This window comes from Oculina patagonica, chromosome 4 (assembly GCF_052425735.1).
Source record: "Oculina patagonica isolate OP01 chromosome 4, crgOcupat, whole genome shotgun sequence".
In the NCBI taxonomy this organism is placed as follows: Eukaryota; Metazoa; Cnidaria; class Anthozoa; order Scleractinia; family Oculinidae; genus Oculina; species Oculina patagonica.
Window position 1 is genome coordinate 49,608,232 of NC_135761.1, and position 17,791 is coordinate 49,626,022.

Consider the following 17,791-nt stretch of genomic DNA (forward strand, 5'->3'; position numbering starts at 1 on the left):
TGAACTGAAAATTTTCATGGCTGATTATTACCTTCTCTAACACCGCGGGTATCAAATTGTGTTTTTCACGCTTTATTTGGGTTATGAGTTTCCAAAATTTTAGATAAAAGAAAGCTAATTGCGGTGTCGTCATCGAATTGAAAATACCAAGCTCACGCCGGGCAAAGATAATAACGGTTATATGCTAGGTGCTAATACATTAAAATTAAAGTGTTCCCCCGGTGTATTTGCTCGTTCGAAAACCACTAAATGAATTCACCGACTTAATAGCACAGCGTCCCGCAAAGAATAAACAGAAGTCGGTAGATAGCACATGTTCTACGAGGCAAAGGAATTGATTGGCACACCGTCGGTGGGATAACACCGGTTTTATGAATGCCATTCAGAATCGCATTAGTGATAGTTTACTAATTTCTCCATTCAGTGGGAATACATAGACTTGCACCAAGTCTCCCTCTTTGAGAAAGTCTATGGGAATACACTGTAAAGTAGACAGATGATGAGAAAATCATCAGCTGGTAACTTAGTCATTGTCAAAGTGTCACTGAAAACAATTATAAGCTCTTAAATAAAATTGACTGATTTTGAGGTGCGATTAAATATATTGAAAACCACAATAAAATATCAAATATGGCATCCACGTGTTATTGTGGTTAGTGCCTAACTATCGCGACAAATTCATAATGCGAGAAATAAATTAGTTGATCTTTGATTAGTATATCTTTTTCATTTAAAATTTTTAATTTCGCTACATGTCAATTTCGCAATTAATTTCAATAAGAAATGGAAATTCGTAACGGTCATGCAGTGTACAAATTCCCACAATTGTATTTTTCGGCGATGCACTATTCCAAGTTGCCAATTCTATTTCAATCGTCAAAAAAGCGAAATTGTCTTTAAAAATGAAATGTATCTCTGTTTTTTACTCTCCGATAATCAGCTAAACAATTTTATCAGTTAGCAGCTCTCTGATGACTATTAGGCGATATTCCGTGCGATTTCGCAGGATAATTATGTAAATTGGTGACAAATGAACTACATGTGTACTTCATTCATACTTGTAATTCAGTGTTCCCAGATTACAAGGGAAAGGAAAAAACTCAGGAATTTACAATATTTACCTGTTATCTAGAGCACCATCTTCCGCCGATTATCTTGCTGAAACTAAACAGATAATTTTGAGTGGCAATTTAAAGATCTGCCTGTGTGTAAATTAACAACTGTGCTATTATGTGGACAATAGCCCTTTTCGCGGTTAAGTTGCGTATTGTTGAGCACATTTGCATAACAACACAGTAAAATATGAAAATGGGTACATTTGGGTACAAGCAGTTAAAATTTTTGATATTCTTCAGTATTTGAACATTTTAAGGATACAAACGGTTCATTGTGGATTTACGGTCGGAAGAACTGGTTTTACAATCTTATGAACAAAAAGAATTTAGGATCTTCTACATATTAAAATGAAGATTGTGCCCTACAGAGCGTTTTACATGACGTCACGGCGGCCATATTGGTGTTCCAAAACCAGCCATGTTGGTGTACCAAGCCAATCCTGTGGGATTTGAAATTTTTTTCTTCTGTAAAGGCTTCTTTTTGTTCCAATTAATTTGCATGCATAGATGTTGGCCACGCGAATGAAAACGCTCGAAATTGCCTTTCTGAATATGATTCACTGCATTGTTATGCAAATATGACGAGATATTCAACAAATTGTCAATACAATACAATACAATACAATACAATACAATACAATACAATACAATACAATACAATACAATACAATACAATACAATACAATACAATGTTTAATGTGGTCATTACACTTAGCTATGGTTTCGATGCGTCCCGCAGATATGGTTAGCAAAATCTGCGGGAACGCACCAGCTAGTTTACAGGTAAGCCACAATGAAAATAACAAAAAAAAAAAAAATAAAATAAAATAAAGTGAATATTACTCTAAGTTGCAGAAAAATTCAAATTTAAATGAAAATAAGCTCAAAGACTTCCTACAATCTATATGAACGTATATCGCTTAATGTTGTTTAAATTGGTAAAAATATCAAAGAAACAGGATTTTTTTACAAATCACGCGCACGCGCCCATATTTTTATCCAGTGGCATAAATATCTCGTAAAGTTGTCGATGCAAGTCGTTGTACTTCGTGCATACGCTTTAAATAAATGCATAATGATGAGCCTAAGGTGTCCCCCGCGACCTTAACCATGTTAACGAGCGAAATCTCGTCCCGGTGCGAGTTCCATACCAGTTTTTACAATAGGCAAAATTCTCGCCCGCTCACTGGTCAAGAGCTGTGATCGATATACAGTATAGACCATGAACATAACGTAATCAGTAACACAACAAAGGCAAGTTCATAAAACTTGTCGCAACTTTTCAAATAAACATAAATTGAAGAGTCGAGTAAAGGCAATTGGGTTGTGCAAAATTCCTGAGAAACTTGCCGGTTTCAAACGGGAATAAAGATGAACTTTCGCCAGGCGATTGATGTCAAGATTTGAAAATACGCCCGCTTAATGAGTTCACAACATAAAACTCAAATAGGCGTAGGTAAAAGTTGCGGTTATGTTTACAAACTTACTTCCGGATCGATGTTTTTAGTTTTTTTGAGGTCGAGTGTTAACATGACCTCGTCCGGAAATTGAATGCGATTTTTTATTTATTTGTTTTTTTGTTTTTCGTCGATCTTTATGCAAAACCTTTATATCAACAGATGAATCCTGCTGTAAGAATGACACGCGGGGAATGACAAAAAGCAATATGGAATTGATCGATCTTGCAGCAGCGAGTAAGACCAAACTTAAAACAGAAATCTTTTCTTAATTGTCCTTACAGGTCGCAGCAATTATAAGTATATGCAGAACTTCTATAGTTAAATAATAATGACATAAAAAGATACACACTTACCCCGGGTTTCTTGTCTCTTCAGTGTGAAATTAGCAGCTTGTAAAGAATTGCTTGTGACCAGTTTTCTTTTTCTGAATACTATTGAAATTATTAGCCTGTGATAATTCGATCCGAGTGCCAAACTTCAAATGCTTATCTGTTTTTATCTTATTGACTGCACTTAACACTAATGCTTGTCAATACAGCAGCTTTTTAAAAAGCATTCTTTGACAATATTGCCTGCCACCTGCTGCCGCGTCAACGGAAATGTATGTCAGCGCAAAATTGTCCTGTCAGAAGCGATTTGTTGTTTTGCAAAATGAAACTGAAATGGTTTCTTATTAGCAGAAGCTTTTAAATCATTAGGTTGTGCCATTCGGTTAAGTTTAATTTAAATCATTTGTCAAGTCATGAATAATGTTCACTCAATTGAATTCATCGTCTTTGGCATAAAAGTGTGTCAATATAATACCTAGATGCAATGTTCCAGAGCACGGCACCTCTGTATCTGATCGAGGTCTCCATTCAGTACGAACAAAATCGTGGCGTTTCGATCTTATAATTTAGTATTCTCATGTTTGACCATATGCTTGAGAGTTTTACTTGCCGTAGTCTTGCCACTTTTCGTTTCTGGCGGGGGCATTTGCACGAGGAAAAGGTGGCTCAAAATAAATTTAAAGCGGCCAATTTGATTGGCTAGATATTAAATTGTTTTATTCAGCTAAAGATGAAAAGTACAGATATAATTTTCAGACAACGACAAAAAAATAATGTCGAAAGTTCTGCATGCAATGAGTAACTACAAAGACAACATAAAATAACTATAAGACTGCTACGAATAAGCAAAGAAGACGATTATTTAGTCTTGATTTCTGTGCAAAACATCTAAAAACAATCTAGCTCTTTGGTTAAAATATTTATTTACACGAATCTTTAATAATATATTTAGGAACGAATCATAAGTAGGAAGGGGCAATATAACATACCGTATTTTACAAGTCAAAAAATGGCAACTGCCTCAATAAAAGTACTTAACAAACGAGCTTTCAGAAAACATCTACGGCACGTTGCAATATATATTTTGTAATTTTAAGGTGATGTTACACGGGACAACTTGCAACAACGATTTTTCGCGCAACACCGCGTCAACTTTTCGTGGTATGTTAAACGAGTCAACTTTTCGTGGTATGTTAAACGAGTCAACTTTTCGTGGTATGTTAAACGAGTCAACTTTTCGTGCAACATCGTGCAAAATGAACTTGGCAACATGCATGTTACACAAGACGATTTTCAGCGCAACGCCAACTCGCAACATTTCGCGCGCGCATCCAGGCCATGTTGAACAGAACTCTGGGAAGGTGTTGCGCGAAAAATCGACGGCGACCCTGTTACACGAGTCAACTTTCTCAATATTCGTCATCTTGCGTTGCGAGTTTTTGACTCGCAACGTGTTGCCGAGTCAAAAGTTGCGCGAAAAATCGTCCCCGGTACAATGTTACACGGTGAACGATTTTTCGCGCAATATTGTTGCGCGAAAAATCGTTGTTGCAAGTTGTTCCGTGTAACACCACCTTACCATCACGCAGTGCTTCCCCACACTAATGTGAACAGTGTGTTGCGTGACTGTGCCTGCAGAATAGTGTGTTGCGTGACTGCGCCTGCAGAATATCGAAGGGCACTACCTCTTCTGGGATCCAAATATACAGTAGGCAAATGGAGGCCTACTCTGGGACCCAAAATTGCCCAAAGTCGCGTAAAGTCGCCCAAAATCGCCTAAAGTCGCCCAAAGTCGCTTTAAATAGTATAGATATTTCTGTAACAATGCAGTTTATGGTGTACCATGATGATTCCCATGTACATGTATACCACAACCGGTCACCTAATTGCCTAAAAGGTCACCTTAAATTGCCTAAAGTCGCTCAAAATCGCCCAAAGTCGCCTTAAATCGCCCGAAATTTTGGACAAAATAAGCTAAAATCGCCTAAAAGCGCCTTAAGTCGCCCAAAGTTACGGCGACTTTGGGTCCCAGAGTAGGCCTCAAATGGAATGGCGTTTTACTGCGGACATACTGTGTAGCCCTTGCATCTAGTACAAGATTAGCACAAATACCTGCCTGCGCGAACCATGAAAGTAACACGTTTTTTTTTTTATACGGACAAAGACATTTGAAAACCATCAACAATCTGACACACAGTAGATTTTCCAAAGTGCTGCTCTAATCTAAGTCTCCCAAGTTAGTATCTTGCATTCTTTTCACAAAAGCCTTCTTTTCCTTGTCGATATCAAGAGGCTCTCGCTCTATTGTCGATCCAACTTGTTCGGCCAGTTTTTGAAGCGTTTCCCACGAAGGACCGAAAGATGATGACTGAGAATCAGCTTCGACGCTGAGCTCCGATTCTTTTGATTCAGCCGCTGTCCTGTCATGTGATATTTCCGTGATTGAGGACTTGGAATTAAACTCATCTACTGGGTCAAGCTCTTCAATAAGTGGTCTACCAGGCTTGTTTGGCGGGTTGTTCAGCCGTGTGAATCTTTCGTTAATCTCTTCAATGACAGGTTTTCTTGTAGGCGAGTGATGGTCCTGGTGTATTATCGAGACGTCCTCTTCTCTAAATTCTTGAACAAGAGGTCTTCCTTTTGACTCCAAGTCATCGTCCATTTCTTCAATTAGGGGTTTTCCCTAATACGAGAGTGAATTAAAATGAGAAGGGTTGGAGAAACGGTTTCATTTTCAATAATTAATAATAAACTCACGCAGTATATTACCAGATTTGGGTATGGAAACTTAGTTATTCCACGGACATTGGAATAACGTCTCACGTGAGCCATTTAAAGACTCATATATTTATATCTAAGATATGAACAGTAATCTTACCTTGGCATGGGACGGGTTCAAGCTACGAATAAACAGAGGATCCTTGACATCAACTTCCTCTAGCTCCGGTAAATCCTGCAAAGAAATGCCATTACGCGAGAGTTATCACCGTCGGATTTTCACTCTTTTTCTCGAGCTTACAGAGCATATCTGCCGCTACTGACAAAATACTGTAATGTTCCGTGAAGATTAAGCAGCCATCTTTCAGGAAAATCGCTTCTTGGGTTGCTAAAACGTATACCAGATGCGGGCCGATCCATCGCAATAAAATAAAATTGTGCTCAACATATATATGTTATTTGCCGGCTGGGAGGTCCGTATTGGGAAAAACTGTACCCGAGGTCTTGAGTAGAGCACGGAGTTCTCGGTGTTGAGGTCTGGCCTTGTTTCATGGGTTGGTGCTTCACAAACGGTTAACCTCATTGCGCCTTTCCCCCTTGGACAGAATTGTTCAAGGAAATAAAATTGCTTTGACTATGACTTTGACTAGGAGTATTGCTACTCCCCCCTGGATGGGATGCTAGTCCATCACAGGGTTACCCCCCATAATTAAATTCGCCGGTACCCATTTATACACCTGGGTGAAGAGTGATACTTTATTTAATCTCGGAATTCCATCAATTACATTGGTTTTTATAAAAGCCGAGTGAGATTTAAAAATTTAAATAGAGTTAAATAACACATAAATATTAGAGTGGGACAAGCTATCAATAAGAAGATAGTAACAAAGCTGACTTAATTGAATTAGGCAAGGAATTCCACAATTTAGGACCAGCATAAAGAAAACTCTTTTTCAAAAAAATCAGTTTTCGGAGAGGCACTATGAGAGAAAAGTGCCTCGCCTAAAAACACAATGCAGTGCCCCGGTCAGGGCTCGAATCCGGCCCACTCGATCTAGAGTCCAGCGCACTAACCATTAGGCCACCGCGCCTCCTGTGTCAATATACACTGTATAAAGACAAGAAAAGGATAAACCTGGTTTGGAAGTTTGATATTACATCAAACAAAGTAATCAACTGGCTCTAGTTCTTCTGTTAGAAAATTTTCGTTGCTGACCGTGGTAAATTTCTTCAAGTTAACACTGAGTACCGTAAAATTCCGGTTATAAGGCCCCCCGGTTATAGGGCCATCATCCTGGAAACAAAAAAATATATCCGATTATAAGCCCCCCCCGGATATAAGCCCCCCTTTTCCGAATGACAGTACTGAACAGGGCTAAATGCTGCTTTGTATGCGCCTTTTTAACTTAAAAACGTATTTCCATCAACACTCCCGTGGCTCATTGCGAAACGTTTTTTTCATTCCGCTTATTAAAAGCCCTCCCGGATATAGGCCCCTCCGCTTATAAGCCCACCCAAAACCCCTTACCAAGTTGTATAAGCCCAGGGCTTATAACCGGAATTCTACGGTATTTGAAGGTACAAAACGGCAATGCCCTCCTAGTTGGTGACTTTCTTTTTTCTCTTAACGATTCCGCTGGAAATCTTTTGATACGGTATGGCAAAATGAGATTTCGATTTCTGTAATGAGGTCAAACGCATATCAACTAACCTCTTGGAGCTCAGGAAAATCATTTGATTTGCCTCTGGGTACCTCGCTTAGTGATATTGTTTCAATGTCCTCATCTGTATGTACATGTACATGTGAAGGAAAAAAAATAAAAATACAAAATAAAAATACAGTTGTTACATCAGTAAACTGCTCTATGACGAAAAGGTACATTTTTGGTTATTTCCCCAGCGGCGTCATTGTGCAAGGTACGGGCCGCTTACGATTTTTATTACACTTGCCTTAAACGCACATTTGCCATAAACTGAAATATTCTACAATTGAAAATCAAAAGGTGAGAAGAGGGCTAACTATAACTAAGTCTGTCACGCTCGCTTGCTTGATCAATCAACACGATCAAAACAAGTTGATCTGGGAGAGGAAAAGTCAAAGAATTCACAAGTAACCTAACATGCAATACTGCTCAGTGAATGCGTACATACCTTCCAGCTCAGTAATCAACACACCTTCACCTTTACGTTTCTCGTCTTTACCTAAAGACAAAGATATTTCATTATGAATGGTGACATGATTAAAAAAAAGAAAGAAATAGTAGTTGAGTGATTGCTCCGAGACAGTACCTATCAGGGTACTTGACGGTACCATCTGTTAGCTATGGTCAAAGCTTGCATTTCAGTTTCCGCGGGGCATGAAGCAAGTAAGAGTGTGTCTCATTCTGGATGGATCTAATCCATCGCTGGTTCACCGCGGTCAAACGTCTCAGGCAGCTTTTCTTACCATTTCGGCGTTTTTTGTTCAAATTGAAGTGTTAGTATGAGCAAGGATAGATAAAAATAGTTGCTGAGTGCAAGCATAATCCCATTTCCTCAGGTAAACGAGTGTTTTTACTTTTAAAATGTTCCGCATCCAAACCAAAGTGACAAATGACAAATGACAAATGGCACCGACAAGTCCGCATATTGCTTTTTTCAAACACGTAGAACTTTTTTAGTAAACCTCCAAAAAACTTAGTAAACCTTAGGATACCGGTTATGTATCGAACTTCGAACAGTGAAAATTAAAACCTTATCTTTGCAGTACTTTTCTTATTTTTTGCATATTTCTGTCGTTTGACCGCGGTCGACATCGCTGGGTTCCCCCTCTTCCCACCCTCCCCAGTATTAAATTCGCTGCTACCCATTTTTACACCCGGGTGGAGAGAGGCACTGTGACTGTCAGTGTGTCTTGCCCAAGAACACAATACAATGATCTCGACCAGGGCTCGAATCCGCGACGTTTGATCCAGAGTCCAGCGTACTAACCATTAGGCCACCACGCCTCCCACAATATGGGGTGTGTTTTCAGGACACACCCTTTCCACCCCTCTCTACCAAAAAAAGGCAGTAAATATCTCCGTTTCTCTCAACCCGTGATTGCGTTAAAAAAATGCGGACGATAAAGGTTCACTTTGAGAAGCAAGACTCGTCATACGGCGGATTTCATTCTATTCTATAATTTTCTATACACAAACTACTAATTTGATGTTTACCTGAATCGATAACTATTTCTGTTATCAAAGGACCGGCCCTCCTTCCTTCGTGTGCTCGAGGTCCGCCGAAGATTCCATGATCAGCAAACAGTCGGCTCTGTGAAGACCCTCCTATCATCACAGTCTCCATCTCTTCAACAGACGGCGGAGCTGGTACTGAAGCAGAACTGACACATTCCAATTCGGCACTGCCGCCTTCACTGCTAAGGTCAGCAGTGTCACGCTTAACATTACGTGACTTGATCCCAGTCCCCTGCTTTTCTTCGTCGGGTAGTTGTGGTCGTTCAGTGTCTTCATTGTCTTCACTGTCGCTTTCGTCACTCGCCTCGTCACTGATATCTGGGGACTCTTCATCTTTTTCTTCATTTGCGGCATTTTCCTGCTGTTGGATTAGAAACGAAAGCAGAGCGCATTAGAGCGGCTTTCACTTGAGTGTCGAAAGTAATTCGCGTTTGCATTGGTTTAGGCCATTACTACGCTTTGTAAATGGTTTAAAACCCTCGCGCCACTTAATCAGCCAATCAGAAGTAAAACCAAAACCATTCATGACGCGCTCGCGCACGTTTTCCCGCACTTGATTGACACCTGTTTTTGCTTTGAGTTCACGACAAGTCTGAACACCAGGCTTAGCAACCAACAACTGTCTGGCAAGCATATATAAACTGACAAAATAAATGTAAGTACACTTACATTTTCTTGATTTCTTCTTTCTCTCAATTTTGACAATGCTGTATAAAATAGTTAATACAAGGTTTAACAAATAATTGCTACCTTAATTTACCTTAAGGTAAAATTAAAATGACAGCAAAATAGTGTACCAATATCAAACTGCAAGCTGAATTTAGCTCACCATTGACACTGTCCATGATTTTTTGCTGTTCTCTTGTGATCCACCTCTCTCTTTCCTCTCTTTCAGCCTCCACTCCTCCCTTGTCCCTAGATCAAAGACATTGAGTATTAAAATCTAATGCACCTGGAGAAATGGTTTGTTCGCTGATAATTTTAGTCAAGCTGTGCACAGGATTGCAGGTACATGTACATGTAAGATTGATTTTTTTTCGGCCTGATATAAAATTGGGAAGCAAATATTTGGCACATGTACATGTATAACACTGCACAATTAATATTTATTTTTTGTTGTCAAAACTTTTCATATGAACATGTTTTAGAATTCAACTCCAAGCTATCTTTGTAAACGATTTCAGCAGCATTCAAAAATACACCTAAAAACACTAGACAAAAGCATAACCTAGAGTTGCTAAAGTGCAGAATTACGACTGGCCAAATGCAAAGGTCCTTCAAGTTCACTTCTAGTGCATGTAAAGGTATGTGTAATCATCTAACTACCAAACTCCAGCCTGTAATATAATGTCTAACTTTAGGGTGAATTTCTTACCATGCTTCGGCACAGGCCCGTTCTCTCGGAAAGACTGGTCTGTCATCCAAGTATCTCAGGCCTTTCTGTAAAAAAAAAAAAAAAAACAAGATAATAAATACATACTGAGTTATTTTGTATCTTCATCAGGGTGTACAGTATAACCTTGTTGGTAATTTACACCTATGACAATGACAATGTAGAAGTCACAATCAAGCCCGACAGACAACAGAAAAATAAATCCTGTCTCTGCCTCATGACATAAAGCAATGACGTCATCACGTACGATAGCAATGCATCGTGCTGTTTAAAGTGGAGATTGATATAGTTTGATTGGAGGCTAACGTATTTGTGTAACTGTGTTGTAGTCTTCAATTCCAAAAGAACAAAACTTTTTGAATTATCCTGGGGGACAGTGGTCTATGCTTAAAAACAATAGAAATTCCTGGGGGTGGGGGGTCATCAATGACCACTTGGAACGGAAATTCCTGAGGGGTGGGGCGTGCAAACCAAAAAACCTTCCGTGGTGGGGATATGGATATTTTATGGTACCACAGTCAATAAGAGGGCTACAACCACAACAGTTTGCAAACTTAGCAATTGGCACCTGTTGCATGCAGATTTGAAATCTACAGTAAAAGAAAGCACCATCTTTATGATACATGTAGGTATCACAAAGTGACGTAATTGCTAACAGATCAACAAAACACACACAATTCTGTCAAATTTGAAGCCAAATATAAAAAGGTCAAAAAACCAAGTCAAACATCCAGGACATAAAAATTTGCATGCATTGCAGACCCTATTGTTGAAAGCCCCGACCAATATTGGGAGTGGGGGTGGGGGTATTTCGAGAATTATAAATATTCACTGAATTCAAATTAGATACATGTAGCATACATTTGTGCATACTATTAGCTAATGAATATATTGTAAAAACTTTAACTTACTATTTTGATGATGAACATTTTCCTGTAATTCTTGATTTTCTTGATAACAGGATTACCCATCATATTAAGAACATGCTAATGGAGCAAGAAAAAGCAATTAATTTTGAATCAAATTAAAAGCGCTTGCATGTACATCTTTACAACTCATGAATGTATTTCATCCATGGCATAAAATGACACAAGGGAAGGACCATTTTATTTGGGGGAGGGGGGGGTTGGAAGATTAGGCAATTCTCCTGAGCTCAATTTTTTTCTGTCTTGTGTTTGCAAGAGCGTTTTTTTTTACCTTAGGTTACCTTAAGCTTGCTGCGCATAATTTTTTCCATACTCATTCTGTTATTTTTCCCTTCTTTTGCACAACAGGAACTTTTTGGATAATTGCCCCAGCAACAGCCCCCCCCCCCCACCCCCCATAAAATGGTTCATCTTTTAAAACTGGGTAAATGACAAAGGTTCAATTAACTTACAAGGTTCTGCATGGATGCAAAGACTTCCAAGACATCAGGATCATCTATTCTGTTGTGTGAGACATCTACAACACTGTGGACAGCAAACAGTGTACAGTCAGGTTGCAACAGAGTTTGAATGCCAGCTTTGTACTGGTTTGTTTTTGCCCCTTGGTAATCCGATAAGTCTTTGCAAAATAGCAGTAGGAATGAAAGGAGACTGGGAGCCAGTAACTCATTCATTTAACCCCCTAATTATAACAATCTTTCTTTGGACAGAAAACAAAAGAAATATTACTGGTGAAAATTGCAGTGACTTCAGGGACCGCAGAGTATGTTTTCTAATTGGGGGAGGGGGAGGGCTGACTAGTAACTTGAAGTGGGGGGCTCTTGAGACTCTTCTCTTAGAATTTTTCTTTTCAGAATTATTAAAGGGTGTGTGTGTGTGTGTGTGTGTGTGTGTGTGTGTGTGTGTGTGGGGGGGGGGGGGGGGGGGGCTAAGCCCCCTCTGTTCAGCAGTCCCTGGGCTTGATATCAAATACTAAAATCACCAAAGTTCTGAAATCACCCCTCTCTAAACCTGATTTCCCCTCCCTACACCTTCCAACCTTCCAAATGCACAAGTTAAATGTATGTACATTATTTTCAAACTAAGACTAGCTTCACTGATAACATTGTTACGATGTACCAGATACGTACCTTAGATTGTGACACTCGGATAAATGTCTAAGGTCATCTGCTGTTGATAAACGGTTATGTGATATCTGTAGTGTGCTTAGCTTGGGTATGGCACCTGCAGGGGCAGCAATGACAGTGAAAATTAGAACTGAGCCAGGTTAGCCTTTAAAATTAGCACATTGATATAACATGATCCCTTAGAACCCTATTAAATATATGCTGCCCTGAGGCTTGGCTAGTCAATGCGACATGTTTTATTATACAGGTGTAGTACAAGGTCAACATGATGGTTGCTCCTTTAAGTGTCTGTTACATTTCCTGTTACAAGAAATTTCACCCTAGCTACATGTACATCGTACATTGAAACAAAATAAATAACTGTTATTATGGTACATGTAGAACTGTCCTGTGGAAACCCTTACAAATGTAAAAATAACTAACAAAGAAACATTCCCACTTTTGCTATGTACACTAAAGGACTCGCAGTCAGGCCAAGGACTGCTTAGAATTCATTGACAGCTGCTTTAAGAGACACAATGAAAAACTATACTCATTTGATAAAAGCCAGTTAAAATTATAATAAATAGATTTAGCCAAGCCTAAAAGCGAATCTCCACACTTATTTTCTTGTTCTTAGAAGTTTGTGAAAACACTTTCATTGAAAATACTGTTAGTATAGGAGATCGCACGACCTTTTCGTAAAATTCGTGATAAATTATACGGCCTCCTGAAGTTTTGAAAGTTCTCAAAATTAGGCAAGTGCAATTTGAGAACTTTCAAAACATGACGAGTACCTTTTAATGATGATTTGTACGAGAAGTTCGTGCGATTTTTTAATTTATAGTATACATAACAAAATGTACACTTCAGAACTGTAACCTTTCTAACTCCTCGGTCTGGGGCCCGTTTCTGGAAAGTCCCGAAAAGTTTTCGCACCCGAAAAGCCATAGAAAAATCTCAAACCTTATAATAACATCATCTGCTTCCTTATGTCTCCTCTGGGAGAATAGGGCCTTACCTTATAATAACAGAGCTGTTTAATTCCATGATATTTTTCATATGAACAGAGGTTTCCTTCAAACAAAGCTTCAGGCCTATACACTTCTCTCATTTTAAAATACAGATAATTTAAAATGGCTTTACGGGCCCGAAAAGTTTTCGGGGCTTTCGAGAAACAGGCCCCTGGTCTTCAGAATACTTCAGGTGAACTTCGAATTCTTAAACCTTCCAAGTCTTCAGGCAGACATCGGAAAATCTTCGGAAGAGTTTAGTTCAACTCTTAAAGTCTTCGAATCAACTTCGGAAAAAACTCGGAAGTCTTCGGGTCAACTTCGGAAATATTTGGAACTGTTCGAGTCACCTTCGGAAATCTTTGGAAGTTTTGGGGTCAACTTCGAAAATCTTCAGAAGACTTCAGAAATCTTCGGAACTGTTCGGGTCAACTTCGGAAGACTTCTGCCATTACCCTGGGCAAGAAAAGATTTGAGCCCGCGATTTGAGCCCGCGATTTGAGCCCGCGATGCAACAGAAAACTATAACCTGGTCAGCGGTCAACTTCAAAAAAACAAATGAACTCGATGAGTTGTGCATCTGAGCCCAAGATATGGTCATGTGATACTGGTCAGCGGATACCCTGTTTTGACAGCTGTCAATTGACCATAACATGGGTGACCAATATCAAAGATACAAGCTGATGTTAGCCTCGACTTTCCTTGGGATACGATATGATGACATTCTCCATCCCCCAGTCGGGTTGCCTTGTGACTCCCCTCCCCCTCCCCGAGAGTCTGTAGGCGCGGCGGGTGTACGCTCACTCGATAACCAAATTTTTTCGGCTTCATGGGTTAACCAAATTTCCTTGCCTATGGTGCTCCGCTGGCGTGCTTCGCGCGCTGGAGCTCCGCTAAGAAGTATTATACAGTGAAAAACCAATTCTCAAATCTCCTCAAGAAATAGAAATTGATTTTCCAAATCAGGAGTATCAGTGTTTAGAAATTGGGGTAAAACTGCAGTGTTTGAGATTTTATTGTTTTCCCCCTCTTAAATTGCAATAAAGTTGTTTTAAATATACCAGTAGTAAAGCAAATCCAAGGGGAACAACTTTTGGTAGGAGTTATCAGGTAGGTTCGAGAAAATGCTCATGGGTTCAAGTTATCAGTATTCTAAGTAAGCACTGTACTTCCTCAACAGATGTGCAACTTACTTATATTTTCAATTTTGTAAATGGTGTTATTGCTGACATTGAGTGTGTCCAGTTGTTGTAGATGTTCCAAATTTTCCATCTTTGATAGAAGGTTCTGCTGTAGATACCTTACAAGAAAACAAAGATAAAGGTTAAAAAGGGCTTGAAAGCCTAAAAACGTAACAAATAATTATTAATTTTGGAGGTATCCACATGAAGGTTTACTGTGTTATTATTTGATTAAAGACAGCTACAGTGTACAAATTTCAAACCATCAGCCTTGAGTGGTTTAATGCTCACTGATAAAAGGCTGTGGTCACTTATGAGTTCACCTTCACCTGTCCCCTGGCGCCAATTGGCGCATTGGGCCCCTCATTTATGAGTAGTTCCATCTGATAATGATCTGGCAAGCAAAGTCAGTTTGGTATTTTTAAAAGTGGTCTCTTACTGGAATGGGGTTAAGTTGAAAAGCTAAAATTGGGCTGCTCTAGAGCAGTTTTCACTTGAGTGTCAAAAGTAATTTGTATTTGCTTTGTTTTTGCATTGCTACGTACCCTTAGTGATTGGTTTAAAAATCTCTCGCCACTTTCTTTATAGCCAATCAGAACTAAAACTAAAACCAATAGTGACTCTCTAATGCATGTTTTCCCTCACTTTGTGCATGGGACATCTATATGCTTTGAGTTTTGATTGGCTCACTGGATTGTCTGTGCACTTTGTGACTGGCCAGAGTAATTACTTTGCTTTTGGTTTTATGACCTCAATTGAAAACTGCTCTATGTTTGCTGACATGTATTAATTCTTGATATAAAGTTGGGAAATATCAAATGTCTTTGCATTTTCTTTGCATTTACCCCGTTGGTGAAATACCTTTATTGCCAACGTACAACATACAACATGTAAATATTAATTTTTTTTGACACCTAAAAAATTTTTTTTTTTTTTTTTTTTTTTTATAATACAAAAACTATATGCACAAGTTTGAAGCCTACTATAGATAGAACTGGAAAAGATACTTACAAGCATCGGAGCTCTTTCTGATTATCCAGATTTTCAATCTTGTGAATGCCATTACATTCCAACCATAGACACTTTAATCCTGTGTATTCTTCAAGATTTTCTATCTTAGCAAACCCTGCACCGAACAAGCACTTGTCAGCAATTTAGTGGGTGCTAGGTCTTTTATCTCCCCCTTTTCGGGTTTTCAATGGCCATTTTACTAGAGACATGTTACCTGTCTCGACCAGTTTCGGCAAACATTTTGTTCGTCTGGTTATGTGTCTCCAGTATAAGGACGGGCACAAGACGAGTGACCCATCTTGACAAGCTTCCTTTGGAAATGCATCTTGAAAGACGAAATTATGAAAGGTAGCTCGTCTAGACTATTATACTCTTGTGCCCGTCTTTATGCTAGAGACGAATAACCAGACAAACAACAAAATGTTTGGCTCGTCTACTAGATGAGTAACACGTCTCTAGTGTAAAAACAACCAATGCCTTGCAGTGATGGGTGATCTTTAGTTCACAAGATTAGCAAGATTAGCATGTGCATGTTGTACATGTACAAACTGTAAAGGTTTCACTGCATTACTCAATAGACTCACTAAGAAAGCTACTGAGATATAAATACACTGTACATACAGGTCACTTGACAAAAATTTCAATTTCACACCATGACACAGAGTAGAAAATAAATCAGTCTTGGTAAAATGGGAGCTGAGTCAGGTCCAAATGAATAACCACTTCTTTCAAAATGTGGGCAGATATAAAATTTTCTAGAATAGACAGTTCTTCCCCATAAAATCAGGGCTGTCCAATGCATGGTTTATAAGTTAATTTTACACGAAATTATAAGTGAGCTTAAAACTCGAGCTAGCAGTGAAAAGCTAATCACAGCCTTTTGCTTGCTGACTACAGTTGTACGTACCTTTATAATGAAGGTAAAGAACATCATTTAGATACGGTGTCCTGTACAATTTATGATCTTTGCAAAGTTGAAATAACACCTTCTTTGTAATCCTGTAACATCATAAAATACACATGATTTTTGTAATAGGTCTAACATGGAGTAAACCCAAACAAACCTTTGAAAACGTTTTATGTTTACCACAAAGAGCAATATTTGTCGCATTTTTACCTTGGATAATTGTCTTCTTCTTTTTTAATTTGTTCGTCCATTAAAACGGCGGTTGGCATGGCTTCAAAGCGACAAATTTACCTGATAAAACGAAGCGATTTGATATCAATGCAAGCTACTCACAGTAAATTTTCAATATGGCGCCCTCAAAATACAGCACTAGTTTCTTAGCAACCCCTGACTCGACCCAGTCTCTTGTCGATCGACTCAAATTTGAAGCGGAAGTAACACACATCTTTCCCGTCGTAGCCTGAAGCAACTTTGCAGCCAGGACAAGAGATATTTTTTCCATCGTATCAGGAAGGAATAGAGTTTAGTTTTTTCGTATAGCCTTCTGAAGCATTCGATTAGTAAAATCCGTACGGTTTTCAGAAAGTTTTATTTGAGTCCGGGTAACTGAAAAACTTGACCCTTGCGTGTCATCAGCTTAAGTTTATCACGTTCCTGAAGCGAATATCTCGGGTTTTGTACAAAAATAAATTCCGTTTTATCGTGCGTCGGTACTTTAATAGTGCACAGAAGACCTCGAAACGTATTTGATCAAATCTCGGGATTTCTATCGAAGAAATTTGAACCGAACACAGAGTGATTAGTTCCTACGATGAAAATAAACTGTTATCAAGCGTTATAAAAGTTGTACGCTCGACTTGCGCCGCAACACCGGCTGTTCTGTGATCGTGGCTTATAAAGTTGCTTATACACTACAAGTTGATAAAAGTAAATATTTTACTGTTGTATCCAATTTTTTTTTACAAAAATATGGCGTTTAGAACCTTTCTGGCACATCCATGCCGCAAAGCAAGCAATGAATAAGATATTATAATAATGCAGATGTTGACGGAATTTGTGGACTGTTGGACGAAAGTTGCGGACGGATGTTGTGGGCCATGGACGGAAGTTATTAAAGACCGCGAACGGAAGTAATTTCACGTTCTACCCCTCCCCTCTTAGTAAAAGCCAAAATTTAACTTCGATAAAGCTCAGATTCACATGTTCAAAGAAACAAAATGTTGTATAATCTATTAAATTATAAAATTAATATCAAATCCAAGTTTCGGAACTTCTAATATAATAATACGCATACCATTATAGCTTATGCCTGCTCAGTCAGTACGTGCTAACAGAAACGTCTTTTAACTGACGCAATTTCAGCACATGTCAATGTCGTGAAACATTAAAAAAATGTTCACAAAAATAATTTTAC

General features: G+C 38.8%; 1 protein-coding gene across 1 annotated transcript; it reads right to left on the reverse strand.

Moving 5' to 3' along the window:
* Positions 1 to 3,581: 3,581 nt before the first annotated feature.
* On the reverse strand, positions 3,582 to 16,732 carry LOC144650407 (uncharacterized). Its single transcript, XM_078510073.1, has 15 exons — positions 16,588 to 16,732; positions 16,378 to 16,469; positions 15,471 to 15,585; positions 14,472 to 14,578; positions 12,290 to 12,383; positions 11,612 to 11,684; positions 11,145 to 11,219; positions 10,216 to 10,280; positions 9,670 to 9,755; positions 9,510 to 9,547; positions 8,820 to 9,201; positions 7,774 to 7,824; positions 7,334 to 7,407; positions 5,783 to 5,857; positions 3,582 to 5,587 (listed from the first exon to the last, which is right to left on the reverse strand). The coding sequence occupies exons 1-15, from the start codon at positions 16,644 to 16,646 to the stop codon at positions 5,123 to 5,125; spliced, it is 1,851 nt and encodes a 616-aa protein (XP_078366199.1). The 5' UTR covers positions 16,647 to 16,732; the 3' UTR covers positions 3,582 to 5,122.
* Positions 16,733 to 17,791: the final 1,059 nt, after the last annotated feature.